General features: G+C 40.7%; 1 protein-coding gene across 1 annotated transcript in view; it reads right to left on the bottom strand.

Moving 5' to 3' along the window:
• Nucleotides 1–18,352, bottom strand: part of LOC131591576 (inositol 1,4,5-trisphosphate receptor type 2) — a 244,024-nt gene that overhangs the window by 195,506 nt on the left and 30,166 nt on the right. The window contains exons 3-9 of the mRNA XM_058862400.1: nucleotides 12,651–12,766; nucleotides 11,462–11,548; nucleotides 10,616–10,774; nucleotides 6,680–6,778; nucleotides 5,714–5,797; nucleotides 4,716–4,862; nucleotides 3,384–3,479 (exon numbers count right to left, since the gene is read on the bottom strand). Of these exons, the coding sequence (XP_058718383.1) occupies nucleotides 3,384–3,479; nucleotides 4,716–4,862; nucleotides 5,714–5,797; nucleotides 6,680–6,778; nucleotides 10,616–10,774; nucleotides 11,462–11,548; nucleotides 12,651–12,766 (788 nt within the window). The remainder of the gene's footprint in view (nucleotides 1–3,383; nucleotides 3,480–4,715; nucleotides 4,863–5,713; nucleotides 5,798–6,679; nucleotides 6,779–10,615; nucleotides 10,775–11,461; nucleotides 11,549–12,650; nucleotides 12,767–18,352) is intronic.

The raw sequence follows: 18,352 nt of genomic DNA, 5'->3' as shown, positions 1-18,352 counted from the left end.
CTGTGTGGTCCCAACCTGCAGCATCTGCAAGGCTGTTCAAGCAAACTGCAGCTCACTCCCACACACACACAGATAGCTTTGGATGCCTTCTACATGGGCTACATGCACTGAAAAGACTTTTGGGGAAATCTTTGATACTTTCAAACCTCAAATTTTCACCTAACCTTACAGCCTCTCTTTATAAATGTAAAGCTTTGAAATAACTTGGGTCATTTTGCTGTAACCAGGGCTATATAAAGGATCTTCTGCAGAACTTTTTCTAAAAGACTGCTGACTCTGTGAAGATGAGAATAAAACTCTGTTCTGAGAATGAAACTCAGCAGACTGGATCTTAGCTGGTGGCTTAGTGCCTAAATCTCGTGCTGAAGATCTGGCTCAGCTCTTTTAGGTGAAAACAAGCCCTTATGACATCAAGAGCAGAATTCCCGCTGTCTCCAAAGAAGACAATTTCTCTTTTCAATTTTTCAGCTGAGTATTTGGTTCCACTTTTTTGGGAATGTCTATGCCTGTGGCTTAAGGTTTCCTAATGTCAGACATCAATACCAAGTACCCAGATTTCCAATGTCCCAAATCTTATCACCAAACACCAAGCCCTTTCTTCATTGTATTCATTCCTCCTGTGTCCTAAGTAATTGTGTGAGAGCACACAGACACTCTGAGTGACCCAGGGTGTGCAGAGCAGCAGAAGAATGGCAATGCAGGTGTGTGGAATCACCAAGTGTCTCCCACTGTGACTCCTTCACCAGTGGATTTTTCAGGGTGGCTCACCTCCAGCCCAAAGTCTGGGAGAAGGATCTAGGTTGCTTTAAGGTATTAGTAGGTCTTAAAGAACTTCAAAGCACAGTAATTAAAATTAGGCTAAATAATGCCAAGTGGAAAGAGGATTAAAGGAAATACTACTACTTGAGACTGTGTCAGAAGTCAGAGATATCAGAGGTCTTTGAAGGGCAACAAAAGTTAGACTGATTGTACTTTGTACTTCTAAGGAGCATGGAATTTAGGACTTACACATCCTGACTTCATCCTCTCAAATTTATAACAATTAGATTTACAAGTACTCACCTATGATTTTTTTACAGAACAATGGTATTGCCTCTTTTTTTTTCTTTTTTTTTTTAATTAATTCTCTTACTGTAGTATTGAAACATCTTTATGAGCTTTAAATTCCTTAGATCTCTGAGGCAAGCATCTCCAATTTTCATAGTCCACAGATAATCCCCTGGCCTTAACAAGCTGCAGGGGCATCCCTTTCCAACATGGCTCAGTAGTGACCCACCAAATCAAAAACTAAATTGACCACTTACATCTGGCACAGGACAACTCCAAGGAAAAGAGAACTTACAGGCTGCTCACACAGGGTATGAAAAGAGAAAAGGGAGGCACCCAGGTGAAGGATACTTCTGCTCCTTGTCTGAGAGTTGACCATGCAAGACTCTCCTGCAGAAGTCTCCACGGCACACATCAAGTTGATTTAAGGCAGAAGTAAGAAAAAAGACAGTTTTATAAACAGTGATGAATCCTGACTTACAACAGCTCAAACTGTGACAGAAATTGCATCATTAGCCAACAACAGAATGCTTAAAAGATTTGTGAATTTTCTTCTTGTGTTCATACTTTTTATTCCACTCTGGGTATCTTTATCATGGAGGCTTAAACAAAATCAGGTCATGACAATGTGTGACACTGTTGATAATCCATACCATGAGTAATCTCCCTGTGCTGCCAGAGCACAGATAAGTAAGTGTTCAGTAGGCTTTGACCAAATGATTTAAAGTTAGGTCACGCACAAGAAGTGTCTGCCTGCCTGTTCATAAATCTTTGACGTGTCTGGCTGGCTGGTGTGTTGTGCCTGACATATGAACTGTGCAAAATAGAGTTCACAGGGTTTTATTGCAGTAGTACCTTCAATATCTCCACCACAGGTATTTTACACCTCACAGACACAGTCATTAATACAGCTCTCCAGTCACTAATGCAGCTCTCCAGTCCCAGCATATCACCTCTGTTCAACCCAAAAGATCTCCCAGCTCTCACTCCGCTGTTGCCAATTATATTCTCCATATTACAAGTCTGCCTGATGGGGATTTCCTTTCCAGAGGGAGAAAGGACCTAAGTTCAGGTCTGGCATTCAGTGCAGTGTGGCACCTCTTCACCTAAAGATTTTTTGCCTAAAAATCCCCCAGACAGATCATCTGGTGGGAGAAGGAAGCCCAACAGCTTGCTCAGTGCCTTTCCTGACTCTCCATCAGCTAGTAAAACCTTCCTACTGGGAGCATCCCTCACTGTAAGGAAGGAAAATACTCCCACTCTCAGGTGGGAGTACTGGTTGCCTCTTGAAAATTAGCTATTATTAGCTATTATTAGCAGTCCACTGTTTATGTTTTGATAGTGGCCTTGACACAATTAGAAATAAATGAACTTTTGATAGCTCCTGTTTGTTCTTCCACTGAATTCAGTGCAGGCTGTTACAGGAGATAGAAAATTAAAGCAGCACCCTGGGAATACCAAGCAGTTGTTTACATACAGAAGCTGCACTTCTGTAAATCTATCTCAACCCAGTCAGAGCAAGTCTTTTTTCAGGGGTTTCCTAACATATGGTGATTTATAACTTTCTTCTTGCAGTAACTTTGTGCACTCATACTTTGAAGCATAAGTTAAATTAGGCAATCCTAACTAAATCAGTGGGAAAAAACCTTACTTTTCATGCCACTGATAAAGCCTGGACACAGACCTGTGTTAATACAGATTAAATACAACTTTAAAAGTTCACAGCTTCTTGCAACCATCAAAATATCCAAGGCTGTACCATTTCATATACTTGGTATCATGTGCTGTATTCCAGCTTGTCAAGAGCCATATTTCATTTTTAAGGAGTCTTAATGGATATTAAGCTGCTCTTTTGGGGTGTCACAATACTCTTTTACCTTAATACAGAGTACCAGATAATAACCAGACAAGTTGCAAGATCTTCCTTCTCCTCTGGGACCTTCCATTCCATCAAAGGGCAGAGACTTCCTCAGGTCTTTTTTTATTCAAAATTTAGTCAAAAGGCAGGAGTGCACAGCAGAACTATACTGCAGCCTATATAATCACAATGAACTCACATGACACCAATACAGAGTCAAAACACCATTCCAAAAATCAAGGGCAAAGAGGAGCGGAGAGATAAATGAACCCAAGGGTTTTCAGTATAAATGTGGTGGATATTTAACAGTGGTGTTTGCCCTGCAATCCCTGGGTGCATCAGTACAGTATGACCCAGGAATGGCCCAGTGTGGGATCTTTGTGAAGATCTACAGTGCAGACCCACCTGCTACAGCAGTTCTGAACCAGCAGGACTTGGTTAGGCAGCACACAAACACTTGTTTAACTGGCATTCTTACCTCTGCCGCCAAGTAGTTTCCAGTTGCCAAATGCTTAAATCTAAACAAGCTATTCCACTGTCCTGCCCCTCCCCGGCAAGGGTCATGGTGGACAACCTAAAAGAAGAATTTAGATTTTAATCATGCTCCTCAAGATCATACTTTAGATCACTGACATTTCCTGCAGCTCACTCCTAATAAAAATACACAAACTACATCATTACAGCCTACCAAAGAGAGGAATTCTGTTCTTACATGAAGCTCACCATAGATAACCACTACTTACATTTACTTTTTGCCAAGTGCCAGGAAATACTCTTTCTATTACTTTCCATGCTTTCATTAATCTATTTCCTGCAAACATGGTGAGTCATGTTTTTTTGCTTTTAAGTGACATGGTGTGAATCTGCAGCTCAAGAAAGTAAGGAGAGATGTTCTACACTACTAGGCACTACTTAAAAGCAAAATTCAAACCATCTTATTATTTTACCAATTATACCAGCTCTATGATATAGATTCTAGCCCAATTCTAAGGGCTTCTGAAAAATTTTCATTCAAGTGATATATCCTCTTATTATCTGAAATATCCCAGGTTATTTATTTTATTCCCTGACTGAGCTGTAGGTCATTTGCTTTCTTCAAATCTAGCAGTGTCTGTCTCCTTTAAGGAGAAATCTCCAGTAAGTACAAGTGCAATACACTCTACTCCAGACAATACTTACCCAGACAAAAATCAACCATTTTTCTGAAGACACTGTTTTAAATGCAGTTTGTTCATCACACAAGAACTTTTGGGTATAGGAATTACATTACTGAAGTAGCAAGGATTTGAGACCTACCAATTTGCAGTGTTTCTTAGTTGAACAAAAATGTTTGCTTGTTACCTTCTCAAAATCACCCCCATTCACAACACCACCTTTCTTCAGGTTAACTTTAAACAAGTGTTGATGTGTTGTGTAATGTTTGGAAAATTTCCTGTCAGCCATGGATTCCCATTTTTTTATACTGCACATGAAGTTAAACGTAAACACTCAAAACTCAGGAGAGGTGAGTGTGCTTTGATTGGCTTTGATAAAATCACACCATTTACGTCAAGTCTGAATTTGAAATTTGACTCTTCCTCATTTTAGTGCAGGTAAATATAGTAAGAAAGCCTCCTATCTCCACATACACAGAGCAATAAAGCAGCTCTCCAGGGTTCATCCTACACAAACTGCTTCATGAAATAATAATAGTTACAGGGAGGTGTGTGATGATATCAGGAGCCTATGAATGACTCATGTTGTGGTGAAGTTTTCTTACCGAACCCTGGCCTTCAGGTCCTAAAATATTTGTAAAAAGGAGAAAAAATACCTCTATTTCCCACAGTGCTTTAGAACTTGTTGCAGACGTGGCTGACTGACGTAATGTAGTGCGGAGGAAAATGTGTTGTTTCTTCTCATATTCATCACAGGTCAGAAACTTCTCTTGCTCTGCATGAAACAACCTCACAACATCTCCCTAAAGAAATATAAAAAGGAAGCACTGTTAGGTGGTAGGCAAAGCCACCAGACTAATTTTCTATTTGTAACAGCTCCAGTGAAGCCAGCAGAGCTGATAGGAAAAAAATACTTCTGAGTTTCCTATTGCTGGAGCAGGTACCAAGTGAAGAGCATTCAATCTTAGCACCAAGTCTGGAAATCAGATGGGATAATACAGTCCTGCAGGAGACCCATGGCCTTTTGGGAAAGCACCACAATGAATAGCAGGCAAAAATTTACCTAAAGGTGATTTTTAATTCTAGCTAACTTTACTAAACTGTTTTTTTCATTTCTAATCTCTCTTACTATTTAAGGGAAGTAAAGAGATTTTTCTAACATTGTATTATCTTATCTCTTCTACTCAGCAATCAACACCAATGTCCCCTCTCTACTTCTGCTAGAATCATTTCTGTCTCCTCCTGCATCTCCCCAAGACTTGAAACACTATCCTTAAATGGGTCAACACAAATATACAATGTTCCTTTTCAAATTCTTCCTCAAAAACTGCTTTGACACCGACTGAAAAATAGCCAGTTGATAATGATTTATTAAGGTAAAAATAAAATGTATAGAGGACAAATTAAACTTATTTTTTAAATGAAAATATAAATTATCTCAGAGATTTATCTACAGGCATGAAAATGTTCAATACCTCACCATGTAAAGCTACATTGTTTTATTACAGCTATTGTCAACTAAAAGCCTGTAACATCACTTTGAAAATCTCCATAAAGCCCTTATTTCTTCTTTTATTCACCAGATAATATTTGTCTACTGTCAAATACAGTAAGACTTTTTGAAGTCAAAAAGCAATTTAAAAATCATACTTACTCCTTTCAGTACATCATCTCGGTAACTACTGAATTTCATGAACAAAGTTATTTTCCAGCTTGTGTTACAGTTGACAGCATTTACCTTTAGGAAAAAATAAAAAAATAAAAAAAGAACTAAATTATAGTATTAGGGGATGCTCATTTCTTTTTTAGACATTCTATTCTTCTGAAAAACCACACCACATCTAGGATGGCAGGGGACATGGCTAAGCTACCTATCTGTACAGTTCCTAACACTGGTTCTGAAGTTCTCAAGTGTTACGGATTGTAATGTTGCAGAAGACTGGGTGGGCAAATGTTGCTCTGTTTGCTGACAGCCTACCAAGAACACCCCAAAGAAATGCTGAATGAGGATTTACTCTCACATCAGTCAGAGTTTGAGATACTCAAGGAAAACTCACAGAGTTTTCAGTGCCTGGGCATCACTTCAGCAAGGATATTTTGTCTTGGGTTTTTGAGGCTAAGCTGGCACCAGTTTTTAATGCTGGCTTTGAGCCCATGGTGGGTTCTGGTTACCTGTAAAGAACAACATATCATTCTTTACATACCTGTAAATCACAGAATAGCCTGGGTTGGAAGGGATGTAAAGATCGTCCAGTTCCAACCCCCTGCCATGGGCAAGGACACCTTCCACTATCCCAGCTTGCTCAGAGCCACATCCAACCACAGCTTCTCTGGGCAACCTGTGCCAGGGCCTCACCACCTTCACAGGGAACAATTTCTTCCTCATACCCAATCTAAACCTCCTCTCTGTCAGTGTGAAGCCATTGCCCCTTGTCCTGTCACTCCAGGCCCTTGTCAAGAGTCTCTCTCCATCTTTCCTGTGGGTTCCCTTCAGGTACTGCAAGGCCACAATGAGGTCACCCCAAAGCCTTCTCTTCCCCAGGCTGAACAATCCCAATTCTATCAGTCTTTCTAAAACCATCTCAGGGCAGCAGTTACCCCTCCTGCCCCCCGAACCCACCTCTTTGCATCCAGGATTATCTAGAAGCTCAATGCTGCTGGCGTGCAGAGGCTGTCCTGCATTGACTGGCATGAGAACAACTTTATCTCCCACCACAACCTGGAAGTCAGAAATAAAGCGCAGTTTAGATCTATGTAGTCATCCAATAAAATGAAGTAATGTAGCATATTTAGAAAATGATTCAAATGCATGCTCTAGGAATGGCACTCGGTGAATTTATTTGCAGACAACTCACATGGCAGGTCTGTTCATCCATGATCTGCAATCACTTGGGTTCGAGATTTCCCACTAAGGAACCCTCATGTTCCCAATAAGTATGTCCCTTGGCTCAGCAGAAACTCCAGACCGTGAAATAGATATGAATCTACGAATTCCAGGAGCAGCTCAGTTCAACCAAAAGTTACATTAAGTTCTCTTTATCCCAGAGAAAGCTTACAAAGTAATCATGAGCCCCCAGCTCTGTGGACCATCTGCTGGCAAATGTCCTGACAGACTCAGGAGTTCTGTGATTCAGACTGACTGACTGCAACCTAGAAAGGCACAGAAGTCACTGGAAATTTAGAAAGAGGTGAACACACTCCATCCCTTCTGCTGTGGCTCCCTAAATGGTGTTTCAGCTCAGCACAGGCAGCAGGTACAACAGCTGTGAGGCCTTCTCTCTACAAGAGAAATTCCTGGCTGGCTCCCTGCAAGCAAATTCCCATGCCCTTGCAATTCCTTTTGATACACAAAACGATATACAAAAATTTCTTTAACGTAAAAGCTGCTTGAGACATGCATATGGTGAATTCAATTCATGCCCGGAAGGGAAAAACAAATAATAATAAAAAAATATCAATCCACATAGATTGGTTGGCACTACGTCCTGTTTTGCTTATGTTGTTCACAGCAATTTTGAGCACACACAGACATGAAGACAAGTGGCTACAAGTGATTTTTTACTACATGAAATGCTGCACAAGCCATGCTTTATTTTGGAAGACAAATAAACAAAAACACTTTCTGGATTGATCAGCACTTCTCCTATGAAAAAGCTGAGCCCAGTTCAACCCTGTGCAACTTCAGTGCAGGTGAATTTGGCCCACCCATTGCAGAGGTGAAAAGGAAGGTTTGCCTGTCCTTTACCAACACAGCTAAAATAAACAGTAGCATAGGACAGTGCCACCATGATCAGATCACACACAGAAATCCTACTTGATCCAAGTCATGGGAACAAGTTCAGTAACAGAACCAAAATAATGACAAGATGCCTGTAACACACGTTTCTTATGCAATACATTCCTTCATGCCATGCGTCACAAAGACATTACTTACAGCCTGTTTTAAGAAGTTATGACCAGATAATTCATTAACCAAAATATCACCAGGTTTGCATCCTGCAAAGTGGAATCAGGACTTCAAAATGGTTGCATGTATACCAGGACTATCACAACTAAATCATTAAGAGAGCACATCATTAAGCATCTTATTAAAAAAAAAAAAAAAAAAAGAAAAAGAACAAGAACCACCACACCAAAAAGGCAGATAACTGCAGTGCAATCCACACAGCACCAATCCTGCTATCAGGGCACATTTTGCTATTCAGTCCATCTGGAACCAGCTCTACCCTTAATCGTTCCTATCTTCCATTGAAGAGCAGCTTCAAAAATGATGAAGACTTGATAAAAGTCTGCAGAAAATACTCTAGTTATGCCAATTACTGTAAACTTTCAGTCATATTCTTTCATTAACTTGCAAAATTAATCAGTTGCTAGTGAAACTAAGCTAACCCTCTCTCAGAAAACTAAGTTCTAAAATATGTCACAAGGCTAAAAAACTGTGATCGCTTACCAGAGGAGTCACACACCTGTATTAGATTCACAGATTCCTTTTCTTTTATGACATATGGCATATTTAGCCCTACCTTGCCTGCATTACCTGACACGGTAGCAGCCATCCAAGCACTAATTCAATACTCACTTCTATTGCTTAAAAGACTTTCTAAAACATGTTTTCTTAGGGAATTTCCTCATTATAGCACAGAAATATAGTTCAAAAAGAACCAGCAAAATTTCTAAGCAAAGTAAGATAATACCAAGATAACTCCATGAATTGAAAGGTTTCCATGTCCGGGAGTTGCTAAAAAGGAAGGAGTGGCTACAAGGCTGGAGCCTCCCTCCATCTGTGGGAGGAAAATGAGGATTTTCCCCATCACTTTCTACTCCTGTCCTCTGTGAAACAGCTGCCTGGTTTGTGTATCTGTTGAAGAGGCTGAAATGTACAAAAGCACTCAGGAGAGAGCTTCCAGAGGACTAATGTTTATCACTGGAAACTTGCAAAGAAAATAGTCAAATCCGTTTGGGCCTGGTAGAAACAAGAAACAACTTCCCTTTGTAAATTCCCTCTGTCAATTACAATGGCAAGTTGCCAGCTCTGAAAGGCAACCTGGAAACAGAAAATAAGCAGAAAATAGAACTGAGTGCATTGAGTTAGGAATAAACCTTGTCCAGTTTGCCACACGGCCCTCACAGCTCAGAGCCTACCAAGTAAATTCCCACAGGGAACAGACTAGGAAAGGGCTTTGTGGAATGGGATGCTCCTGCCATTGCTGCATTGATCTGCAATCTCTGTACATCAGGAAGTCCGCTTCCAAACCCTTGTGTGTACACAGCAATGGAGAATGGAATGAAAATCTCTGTAGTAGTGAGGATGACTTTGAAGGGTTAGGATGATCCTGCTGCTCTTGGCAGTAAGGGCTCACAGTGGCTTTTGCAGACGACAGGTGGGAATCCCAGGTCCTCCCTTGGGAGAGCATGACATACATATTTATTTTCCAGGCATGAGAAATTAAAAGATGCTGAACAGATGTTATTCTAAGGAATTAAGCCAAAACAATAAGCCACCCTTTTTTCCCTCTAGAGAAGGAAAATAAATACCAAGCTAATGTTTGAGCCACATTTGTTTTCCCCAGCTGAAAAGCCATTCAGAGGCCCACCTGAGAGCTATATTTGCTGTATTTCTCCACATTGGGCTTTGGGAAAAAGGAGGATTTTCACATACCCTTTGGATCACTATGTGGAGCAGGGAAAGACTCTGACTTTGGGGATATTTGACCAGGAGCTGGGAACACAACCCTTCTCCTCTCCACAACAGATTGCAAAAGGAGTTGCAAGCAACCACATTCATCATCCTGGAGAGCATCCCAAGGGCTGGGTAACCACAAAATTAATGAGAGAAAATATATGAACAAAGAGGCATTCCCTCCTACAATCCTAAGAAGGTTTTCACAGATTATGCATGAGGGAAAGCAGCCAAACATTCCCAGCCAGGTCTACAATATAAAACCCCACAAGTTCATCATTGTGTGGCCTTCCCAGAGGCAGATCTGAATTCCCCACATCAGGCATTTAACCAAGCCACAGAATGAAGAAGGGAGTTGTGATGTCATGGCACAGCTCTCAGGTTTGCAGCAAACAGCTCTCCTGTGCATTCTTCCTCTATCCAACTATCCAACCCAGTTCCAGAAGGGAATACAGATTTAAAGAAAGCTGATGTATTTCCTAGAGACATTCTCTATCGACCTTTTGAAAAAAATGTTGCCCAAAAAATTAAAAAAAACCAAAATCTTTAAAAAAATAGACTCTAGCATAAACTATGATTTCTTGTCTGCTTTGAAAATCTGCACACAGATTGTCTAAAGTAGAGTAAGTCTAAGGTAGACTTAGCTAAGATGCCCTAACAGAGAGGCTTGGTTGAATGTGGCAACACATTATATTCCAGACCATATAATTTAGTAACACTTTCCAGTTACACATGAAAGGTAACAGTGCCAATCACTCTTCTAATTTCATCTTTCCTGAACTGAATCCATTATGAAATAGGTCTGCATCAAAGAAATTGTATCTCCTGGAATTCTTCTCCCTTTTCCTTCTTAACACATTCAGTATTGCCACTTACATTGTCACCTTCACTCCTCAGTTTCCAGAATGGCTGGATATAAAACCAGGAGCCCTCATTCCCTGCAGCATCCAGGGACACCCGCATAGCATTCTTCTCTAGTAGAGCTGGCAATCTCTTGTTGACTGTGAGGTACTTGTTGCTTTTTATGTGCAGTAGCTGGGAATAAAGAATAATTAAAAAAAACAATTAGTGCAGCTTTTATTTGTTTTTTCTCCCTCCAGTCGAAAGAGGAGGCACAGGCTTTCACGCTACAGAGATTTTCTATAATAAATAGAAATACAAAATAAAACTAGAAGGCATTTATCAAAGTATACTACACTTCAGGAAAACAGATGATCTATTTCAGATTGAGAGAAATGTGTCAGGAATCAATTCTACAGCAGGGCAAGGGTCCATTGCAGTGTTCCCTTCAGGAATTACATCCATTACAGAAAAGTTGTACTGCACTTAAGAACTTAGCTCTTGTCTCATTTTTATGTCATGAAATACAGATTACTTCAATGATTTAAAAGGAGCTGCACAGCACCCCTATAGCATGACTTTGAAATAAGTCTTGAAAATAAAAGACACGTATTTACACTCAGATTCTAAACTGCAGCACCAAGAAATACACATAGAATTTTTATTATGACATATTATTTAAACAGGAATTTGCAGCACTCCTGGTAGGCTTTGAAACAGGCAGAAAAGCACAATATTGTAAACTTCACCAAGTTCTGTTTACCTGACCCTAGCCAACCCACGTTACAGCAGGTAGCTAGTTTCATTTTCATTGCAACCTTGAAATGAAACAACTGTTTCCTTTCCAACACTGAGAAGACAGAGGGATTTCAATAGGTTTACCTGGATGACGTTGCTGTATTTCACAATTTCACCCAACAGCTTCCTGTTCTCGCTTTCATTCTGCTTTTGTTCCAGTTCTGCTGCATGCTGCAAGAGAATGATTATTTCTTTAGACTCTACAAAGGAAGAACCTGAAACACACCGTGCAAAAAGGAAATGGCATCATATTTAAATCTTGCAACCTATTAGCATTACTGCACTGGAAATATTAGCACCCAAATCCTGACATTGATTCTGATATTTTCATTATCCAAAATAGGGTCTCTGTCACAATTTATGGGTCACACCTGAGATGCATGCTATTTTAAAAATTTTCAAGTCCAAAAAGTAATTCCAGGTGCTTTATTTAATCCTGTAGAGCATAAGAAAGGGCCAATGATTAGCTTCTGTCACCACTCCTTTTACTTGTTGAGGTTTAATTGTACATAAACACATGAACTCCAAAACAAAAACAATAGGTCACAATTGGCAATATTAAAATTAAACACAATAGACGGGGTCAAACACAGTCACAGAGCAAACTCTCAGCTCCCAGCACTAATTACTGTGTAACTCTGGCCACACACCACATGCCTTCCTTGCTGTTTTTAACTGGAAGCACTGGCAACCTCTCCACTGCCCACAAAACTGTCATCCAGGTTTGACAGGACCTTGTTTTCACTTAATCTTATGCATTCAGTTACAGCATCAGGCCAGCTGTTTTTCAGAGACAGAGGAGTTGCTCCATCCACGCCATATATGAGGCAAAATAGAATCTGCAAAAGGGTTCACAAAAGAATAGCCCAGACTGAAGGCAAGGACAAACACAATTCTGAGGATTTTCCTCACTAAAGCATTGAGGACATCTCTTTGTCCACTCTTCTGCCTAATTCCTGGTAAGGATTTCCAGCATTATTTAAACCAGGGCTCTGTCCTGATTTTAACTCCATTTTTACTTTATAAAACTTCTGAAAGCACTACCTTGCTTACAGAAAAGGGGCAAAACCCCCAGCCCAAAGTAAGATAAACACCACAACAGGAGCTACAAATGCCAGTCAGGAGGTAGGAGAGCTAATATAGAGTTGCTATGGTGGCATAATAATACCCATCACAGTGGTTCCCAAGGCACTTGGTTATTATTCTTTCTGGTGCTATTGTAATTCTACAGCCTGCAGATTGAGATAAGATTACAAATACAGATGTCTCTTACTTGAAGTTTCTTCAGCAGTGCTGCTTCTGTATGGTTTCCTTGTTTGGCTTGCTTGGCTTTCCAGTACTGCTTCTGGGCTGAGTATCTGTTCATAGGACACACCTTGAAAAGGCAGTCTGGGGAAAGATTGAAAGAAATACTCCCAAGTCAAGTTGAAAGACATTTCCTTCATTTGTAAGTATGCTTTGGTTAGGTTTTTTTGTCCAGAAATGTCCAGATACTGGTGTTTAAACACAGCCACCAAGTCAGCTTGGTGGCAATGATACCATAAACAGGCTGGCATAACATTAGAGTTGAACCTTAAGTCTTTTAAAGCCCCGCATGTTCTCACTTTGTGCAATTTCTGTAAGAGCCCTAGGTTGTGATCCTGCCATATCTGTCTGATGCTTTATTAGCATCACAGATGCACTGTTTGAAGGGACGTGAAACTTTGGAAGAATGGTCCTGCTGTGTGCATGTCACACACCTGGCTTTCCCAGCTCCTCCTGGCACTGCTGAATCCAAGGACGGCAGGGGAATTCTGCTACCAGCCACCAAGCAGGTTCACACAGAGTCTGGGTCTTCACATGCCTTCACTGAGTTGCTTTTACTGTTAGGCTTTTTTAATCAAAGTAACACAAGCTGAACATCACTACAGCCCAACAGACAGGGAAAAAAGCAGGTGAGGAGAGAGGAGCCACCTGAGCAGGGTGGCTGTGTAAACGAGAGAAGAGGATGAGGAGGAGAAGAAGGAGGAGATTGAAGCCAATGCTGAGATGCTGAGTAAGAAATGTGGAGCAGCAAAGGAAAGAGAATCTCAACATACCAACCCTCATCCCATCCCCACCAGCTCCCCACGTGGAGTGATGGGGCTGCAGATCAAGAAAGGGGAGAGACATCTAGAATTAAGCCAATTCTTCCCTAAATGCTTGTTAATCATTCATCTTTATTTCTCAACACTGTAATTAGTAACTGAAAGTTAATGTTAATCGGTAAGAAACTGAATTTTGTGAAATTCTCTGACTCAAGAGGTTTTGGGGTTTTTTTGTCCAGTGGCAGTCCTATAAACTGTAAATAGAGGCTCATGATTCATCCAAAGTAATTACTTTTAGAATGATAAACAATATCTAGTCTTGCACTGTCACAATTGTCAACTGCTCTAAAAGCGGCAAGAATTGACAGACATTTCACATAGCAAACGTTGGTAATTGTCCTTTCACATGCCACATGTATTAATAGGCAAGAAGAGGGAAGACTTCTGCTGTGGGAGTAGTAAGGACACCCAGGACTGCCTGAGTGTTGTAGGGTGAAGCTCTTCCCCAGCATGAGCTGCAGTCTGTGGATGTCAAAGAAAGGTCTGTCCCCAACTATGAGCCCTCCATATTTCACTGGCACAGGTGGCCAAACACTGAGGACTGACCCAGCCCCTATTCAAGCAGCAAAGCTTGTCCACACAAAATTACCCCCAGTGGCAGAACTTTCCTTGGCACTGACCCAAAGTGCTCATGGATTTCCTCCCCCCCCTGCCCCTTGCAGCCCTGAGTTTCTGTTCCAAAGCCCTTATCAAAGCAAATCCAGCCATTCTGCAAAGGTGTTTGCTTTCATTTCACATTTACATGGGAATTATATCACACAACCTACAGTACACAACTCCTAGGTAATTTTTACAATATTCTGGAAATCAAGAAGGTGAAAAAAAACCCAAAGTGCTATGTACCATTAAATTGTACTATATATTATAGGATATTTTACCTGAAGTATCAGGATTTCAGCTCATAAGACAAAAGCCTGCTATTATTTTCTGTCACAATCTATAATTAACATGCCTTCGCAGAAGGCTGTATGAAACATTTATTTCTCTGAAGTAACAATACCTTCTTTTTATAGGACCAGTCTTCATTTCTCAGTTACTCCCCACACATCCTGCTACTTAGAGTAAACACAGCCCTTCTCATCCTCCTGCAGAGTCTCAGAGCACAGTGCTATCACCCTGCAGGGGGCCTTTTTTAAATCAGTGTTACTTCAATTGTATTTCCCTCAATTTATAGATTAAAAAAAATCATATTATTTGTTCCCAAATAAGCTTTTTCCTATTTTATTTTACTTTTTAGGATTCTAGATGTCTTGAAACAAGGTCAGCTCATCGTTTTTCTCTGGGGGTTTATTTCCATTTTTTTTATTAGAGTAACAAAACTATGTAAATTCAAGCTTCATGATCCTAAACATTCTGAGGGGGTGGAACACTGCCTGCCCTAGAGATGCTACAGTTCAAAGAAACACGAAAAAAAGAGAAACTGAGGTGTAAGATTATAAAGCAACTTTCCACCACACAGCAGATCAAAAAGCCATTCCCTCCCGGAGGTCAGTCTAGCAACCCACTCATGAGACAAAATGTCTCTTCTGACTTCTCCAGACATTCCCAGATTGTCCTAGTTCCCAATCCACTACTTCATGGAGTTTGACATAAATGCTTCTCTTCCTGAGGACTAATTTAGGAGGTAATATCAAAGGTAAGCAAATAGCGCCTTCACTCAGGAAGTCTGAAAAGGAAAATAACTCCTATTATGCCCTTTAATTGTTTCTTGATATTGGATAAAGATGGTTTAGAACAGTATTTGTGAGATGCTTTCTCTCCCTGTCCTCTCTTGGGAATTTTTTTAAGTGTAAGAAATTCAACGCTTGCCCACCATGAAAGATTTCTTTGGTTTGCAGAGCTAGAGAAATTATCACATGACTTTACTAAAACCAGATAAATGGGTAAGAGGAACTGACAGGGCTATAAAATCACAGTGCATACAAATCTACTAGTTTTGGGGAAAAAAATAAACAGAAAGGTAAAAAGGATCTAATTTGAAAATGGAAAGGAAAAAATGTGGAGGAGAAAGGAGTGGGGCAATGAAGAGTCCTAGGCAGAACAACAAAAGAGCTATCAGGAGTCTGAGAAGGAAATTAAAGCAATTATGGAACTGGGAGAAATAAGAAGAAAATAAAAGAATAAATCAAAATTAAGTAGAGGGCAAATAAAAAGAAAAACGGCAGATGGAAGAGGAAAGGGCAGAAAGAAGAAAAGAGAGAGTGCAGAGAAAGGAAGGACGAGAAGACAAAATAATAATGTCTGAAAAACCTTAGATCAAACTAAAAACCTGAAAGGCAAAGGAGGGTATTTAGGAACCCAAGCATCACTTTCACTGCAGAAGCCTCAAGAAAAGAAAGGAATACAAGTTACAAGCAAGGAAGTTTAGACCAGTGTACAAACTTAGGTCATTTTACATTTAAAATAGGAGAGAGACTCATGCTTCTTTTCCAGAGCTGCTAAATCTGACCAACAAGCAGGTCTTAACTGTGCTATTTTACACCTTGGAAGCTGAAAGTGTTTCCCACTGGAGAAAGGAGCATCAAGCTGAAGTGTGTTTAGGGTCCCAGACTAAGGAAACCTGCAGTTGTGTGGCTCACAATATGAATTTTCTTCAGAGGTACACAACTCCTGGCACACACTGTTCCTCCCAATCTCTGTGAGCCCAGCCCTGCAGCACAGTAAGCATTTCCATCACCACACTCAGTGCCCTGGATCCCACCAGCTTCAGCTGGAATTAACACATGAAGCACCTGGTATGATCAGTCCCTTCAATTCCACTGCAATACAATAAATGTTTTGTGGGGTTTTTTCACCTGGCTTCAGGAAACACGTGTGGGACCAAATTTCACCCTCCTTTGAACTGATGCAAATCTGGATATGCACCCTGGTGCACACAGAGCCACTCCAGGTTCATCCCAGTGTGACTGGGGGGGAATGGGGAGCACAGCTTCTTCATGTGGACACAAAATGAGAAGCAATCACATCTTTCCTTAGCTTAACAACACTCCATGCTGCAGAATATTCTTAAACAACCAGAATAGCAACCACCCACTCAAAAAAAAAAAAAAAAAAAAAAAAGTAAACACATAAAAATGAAACTGCTATTTTGAGACACCTTTTTACATAGGCTTTCAGTTCAGGCCAACAGCACAGTACCTTGATTTGATCTCTGAGTGAATCCTTTAGGGGAGATACAAGCAGTTCAAAACCACAATCTATCTTTTTTGTCCCTCCCACTGGGGAAAGGGTTGATAAAATATTACCAAAAAAGAGAAAACACAGACTTCTCTGATATTAATTTTCAGAGTCAGTCCTTGAAATCTAAACATCTTGTTAGAAACATGTTTTTCTCATACTTCTTTGGCTCCCAGGTCGTGCTCTAACCTCAAATCAACGCCAGTTCAGCTATCAGTGATAAAAACATTGTAAACCATGTAGACAGCACTTCCTATTAGTGAAGAGGCCCTACTCATCCTGCTCTTAGATGCTATTTTCAGTTGCTTATGTCTAATCATTCAATTAATCATTCATGCCTAAGTCTTCCTTTCATGTCAAGAACCTACTTAAAGCAGTTTCTGTTTGGTTTGTTAACTTTGCTGCTGTAATTGAAAGCTATTTCCCAGAAGACTCTTGGGGAGAAAAATATGGATTTTGCTTAGATTCTTGGTTATAAGAACAATATTTAGCAACTCCTTTGCCTCAGGGCTCTGAGCACAGCAAAGAAATTTAGCAAAGCATGGCAGAGATGTGCTTTTGGTTGCTCTCATGGTAGAGACACCTTCATGGTTCAAGGCACAAAATCTCAATTAGACAGCAAGTTTTCTGGGCTCTCAGCAAAGCTCCTGCTATTCTCACACTTAGAATTTGACTTCAAGGATGAAGGAGAAAACATCCAAATGATAGATTCATCTTTCCTGCAGCCATCCTCCTGAACACACATTGATTATGTATACTTGAAGCAGCAGAAAAATGATATTCGATGTCCCTAACACAATAGCCCTGCTGTTATAGAAGGGTGGGTTGCATAAATTAATGTGACAAATACTTTTTCACTAATTAGTTTCTCCTACAGGTGTTAGAGACTTTATAGCACCTTTCACTACCTTTAGGAGACTTACAAGAAAGCTGGATGGAGAAGGACTTTTTAAAAGGGCATGGAGCGACACGAGAAGGGGGAACGGTTTCAGGCTGAAAAAGGATAGATTCAGATTGGATATGAGGAAGAAATTGTTCCCTGTGAGGGTGCTGAGGCCCTGGCACAGATTTCCCAGAGCAGCTGTGGCTGCCCCATCCCTGGCAGTGTCCAAGGCCAGGCTGGATGGGCTCTGAGCAAGCTGGGATAGTTGGAAGGTGCCCATGCCCATGGCACGGGTTGGAATGAGATGGGCTTTAAGGTCCCTTCCAACCCAAATCACTTTGTTACAGCTCATCCAAATTTGCATGCTACCACCATGCCAGCAGTCCCAAAATTAAGCTATGGTATGGTACTATAAAATAGAGAGAGATAAGGAGTGACTGGAAGCAAGAATTCAAAGGGAAAAAAAAGAATGCTTAGCAGCAGCAGGAAGGAGGAGAGTAGCTACTAAAAAGTTTTGGGGCAGGGAGGAAGATGGAGAAGAGGGAATCCCCAAAAAGAGGAAGATCTAAGTTAGAGGAAAGATTTGATGCTGTGGAGAAGAGGTAGCAGAGGCAACTGGAGACAAAGGGATGTGTTATGCAAGCAACAGACAGAGGCTACAATAAGGGACAGAGCCAAAACCGTCCACAACTAATGGAAACCACTCCCCTGCAGAAGCTGGGATGTAACTCAGGAGACAGTCCTTGGTTTCCTCAGCAGCAGAAAACAGCTGTGCATTTGTCAGTGTCC

The sequence above is a fragment of the Poecile atricapillus genome, chromosome W, assembly GCF_030490865.1.
Source record: "Poecile atricapillus isolate bPoeAtr1 chromosome W, bPoeAtr1.hap1, whole genome shotgun sequence".
In the NCBI taxonomy this organism is placed as follows: Eukaryota; Metazoa; Chordata; class Aves; order Passeriformes; family Paridae; genus Poecile; species Poecile atricapillus.
This window is presented reverse-complemented; position numbering and strand designations above follow the sequence as displayed.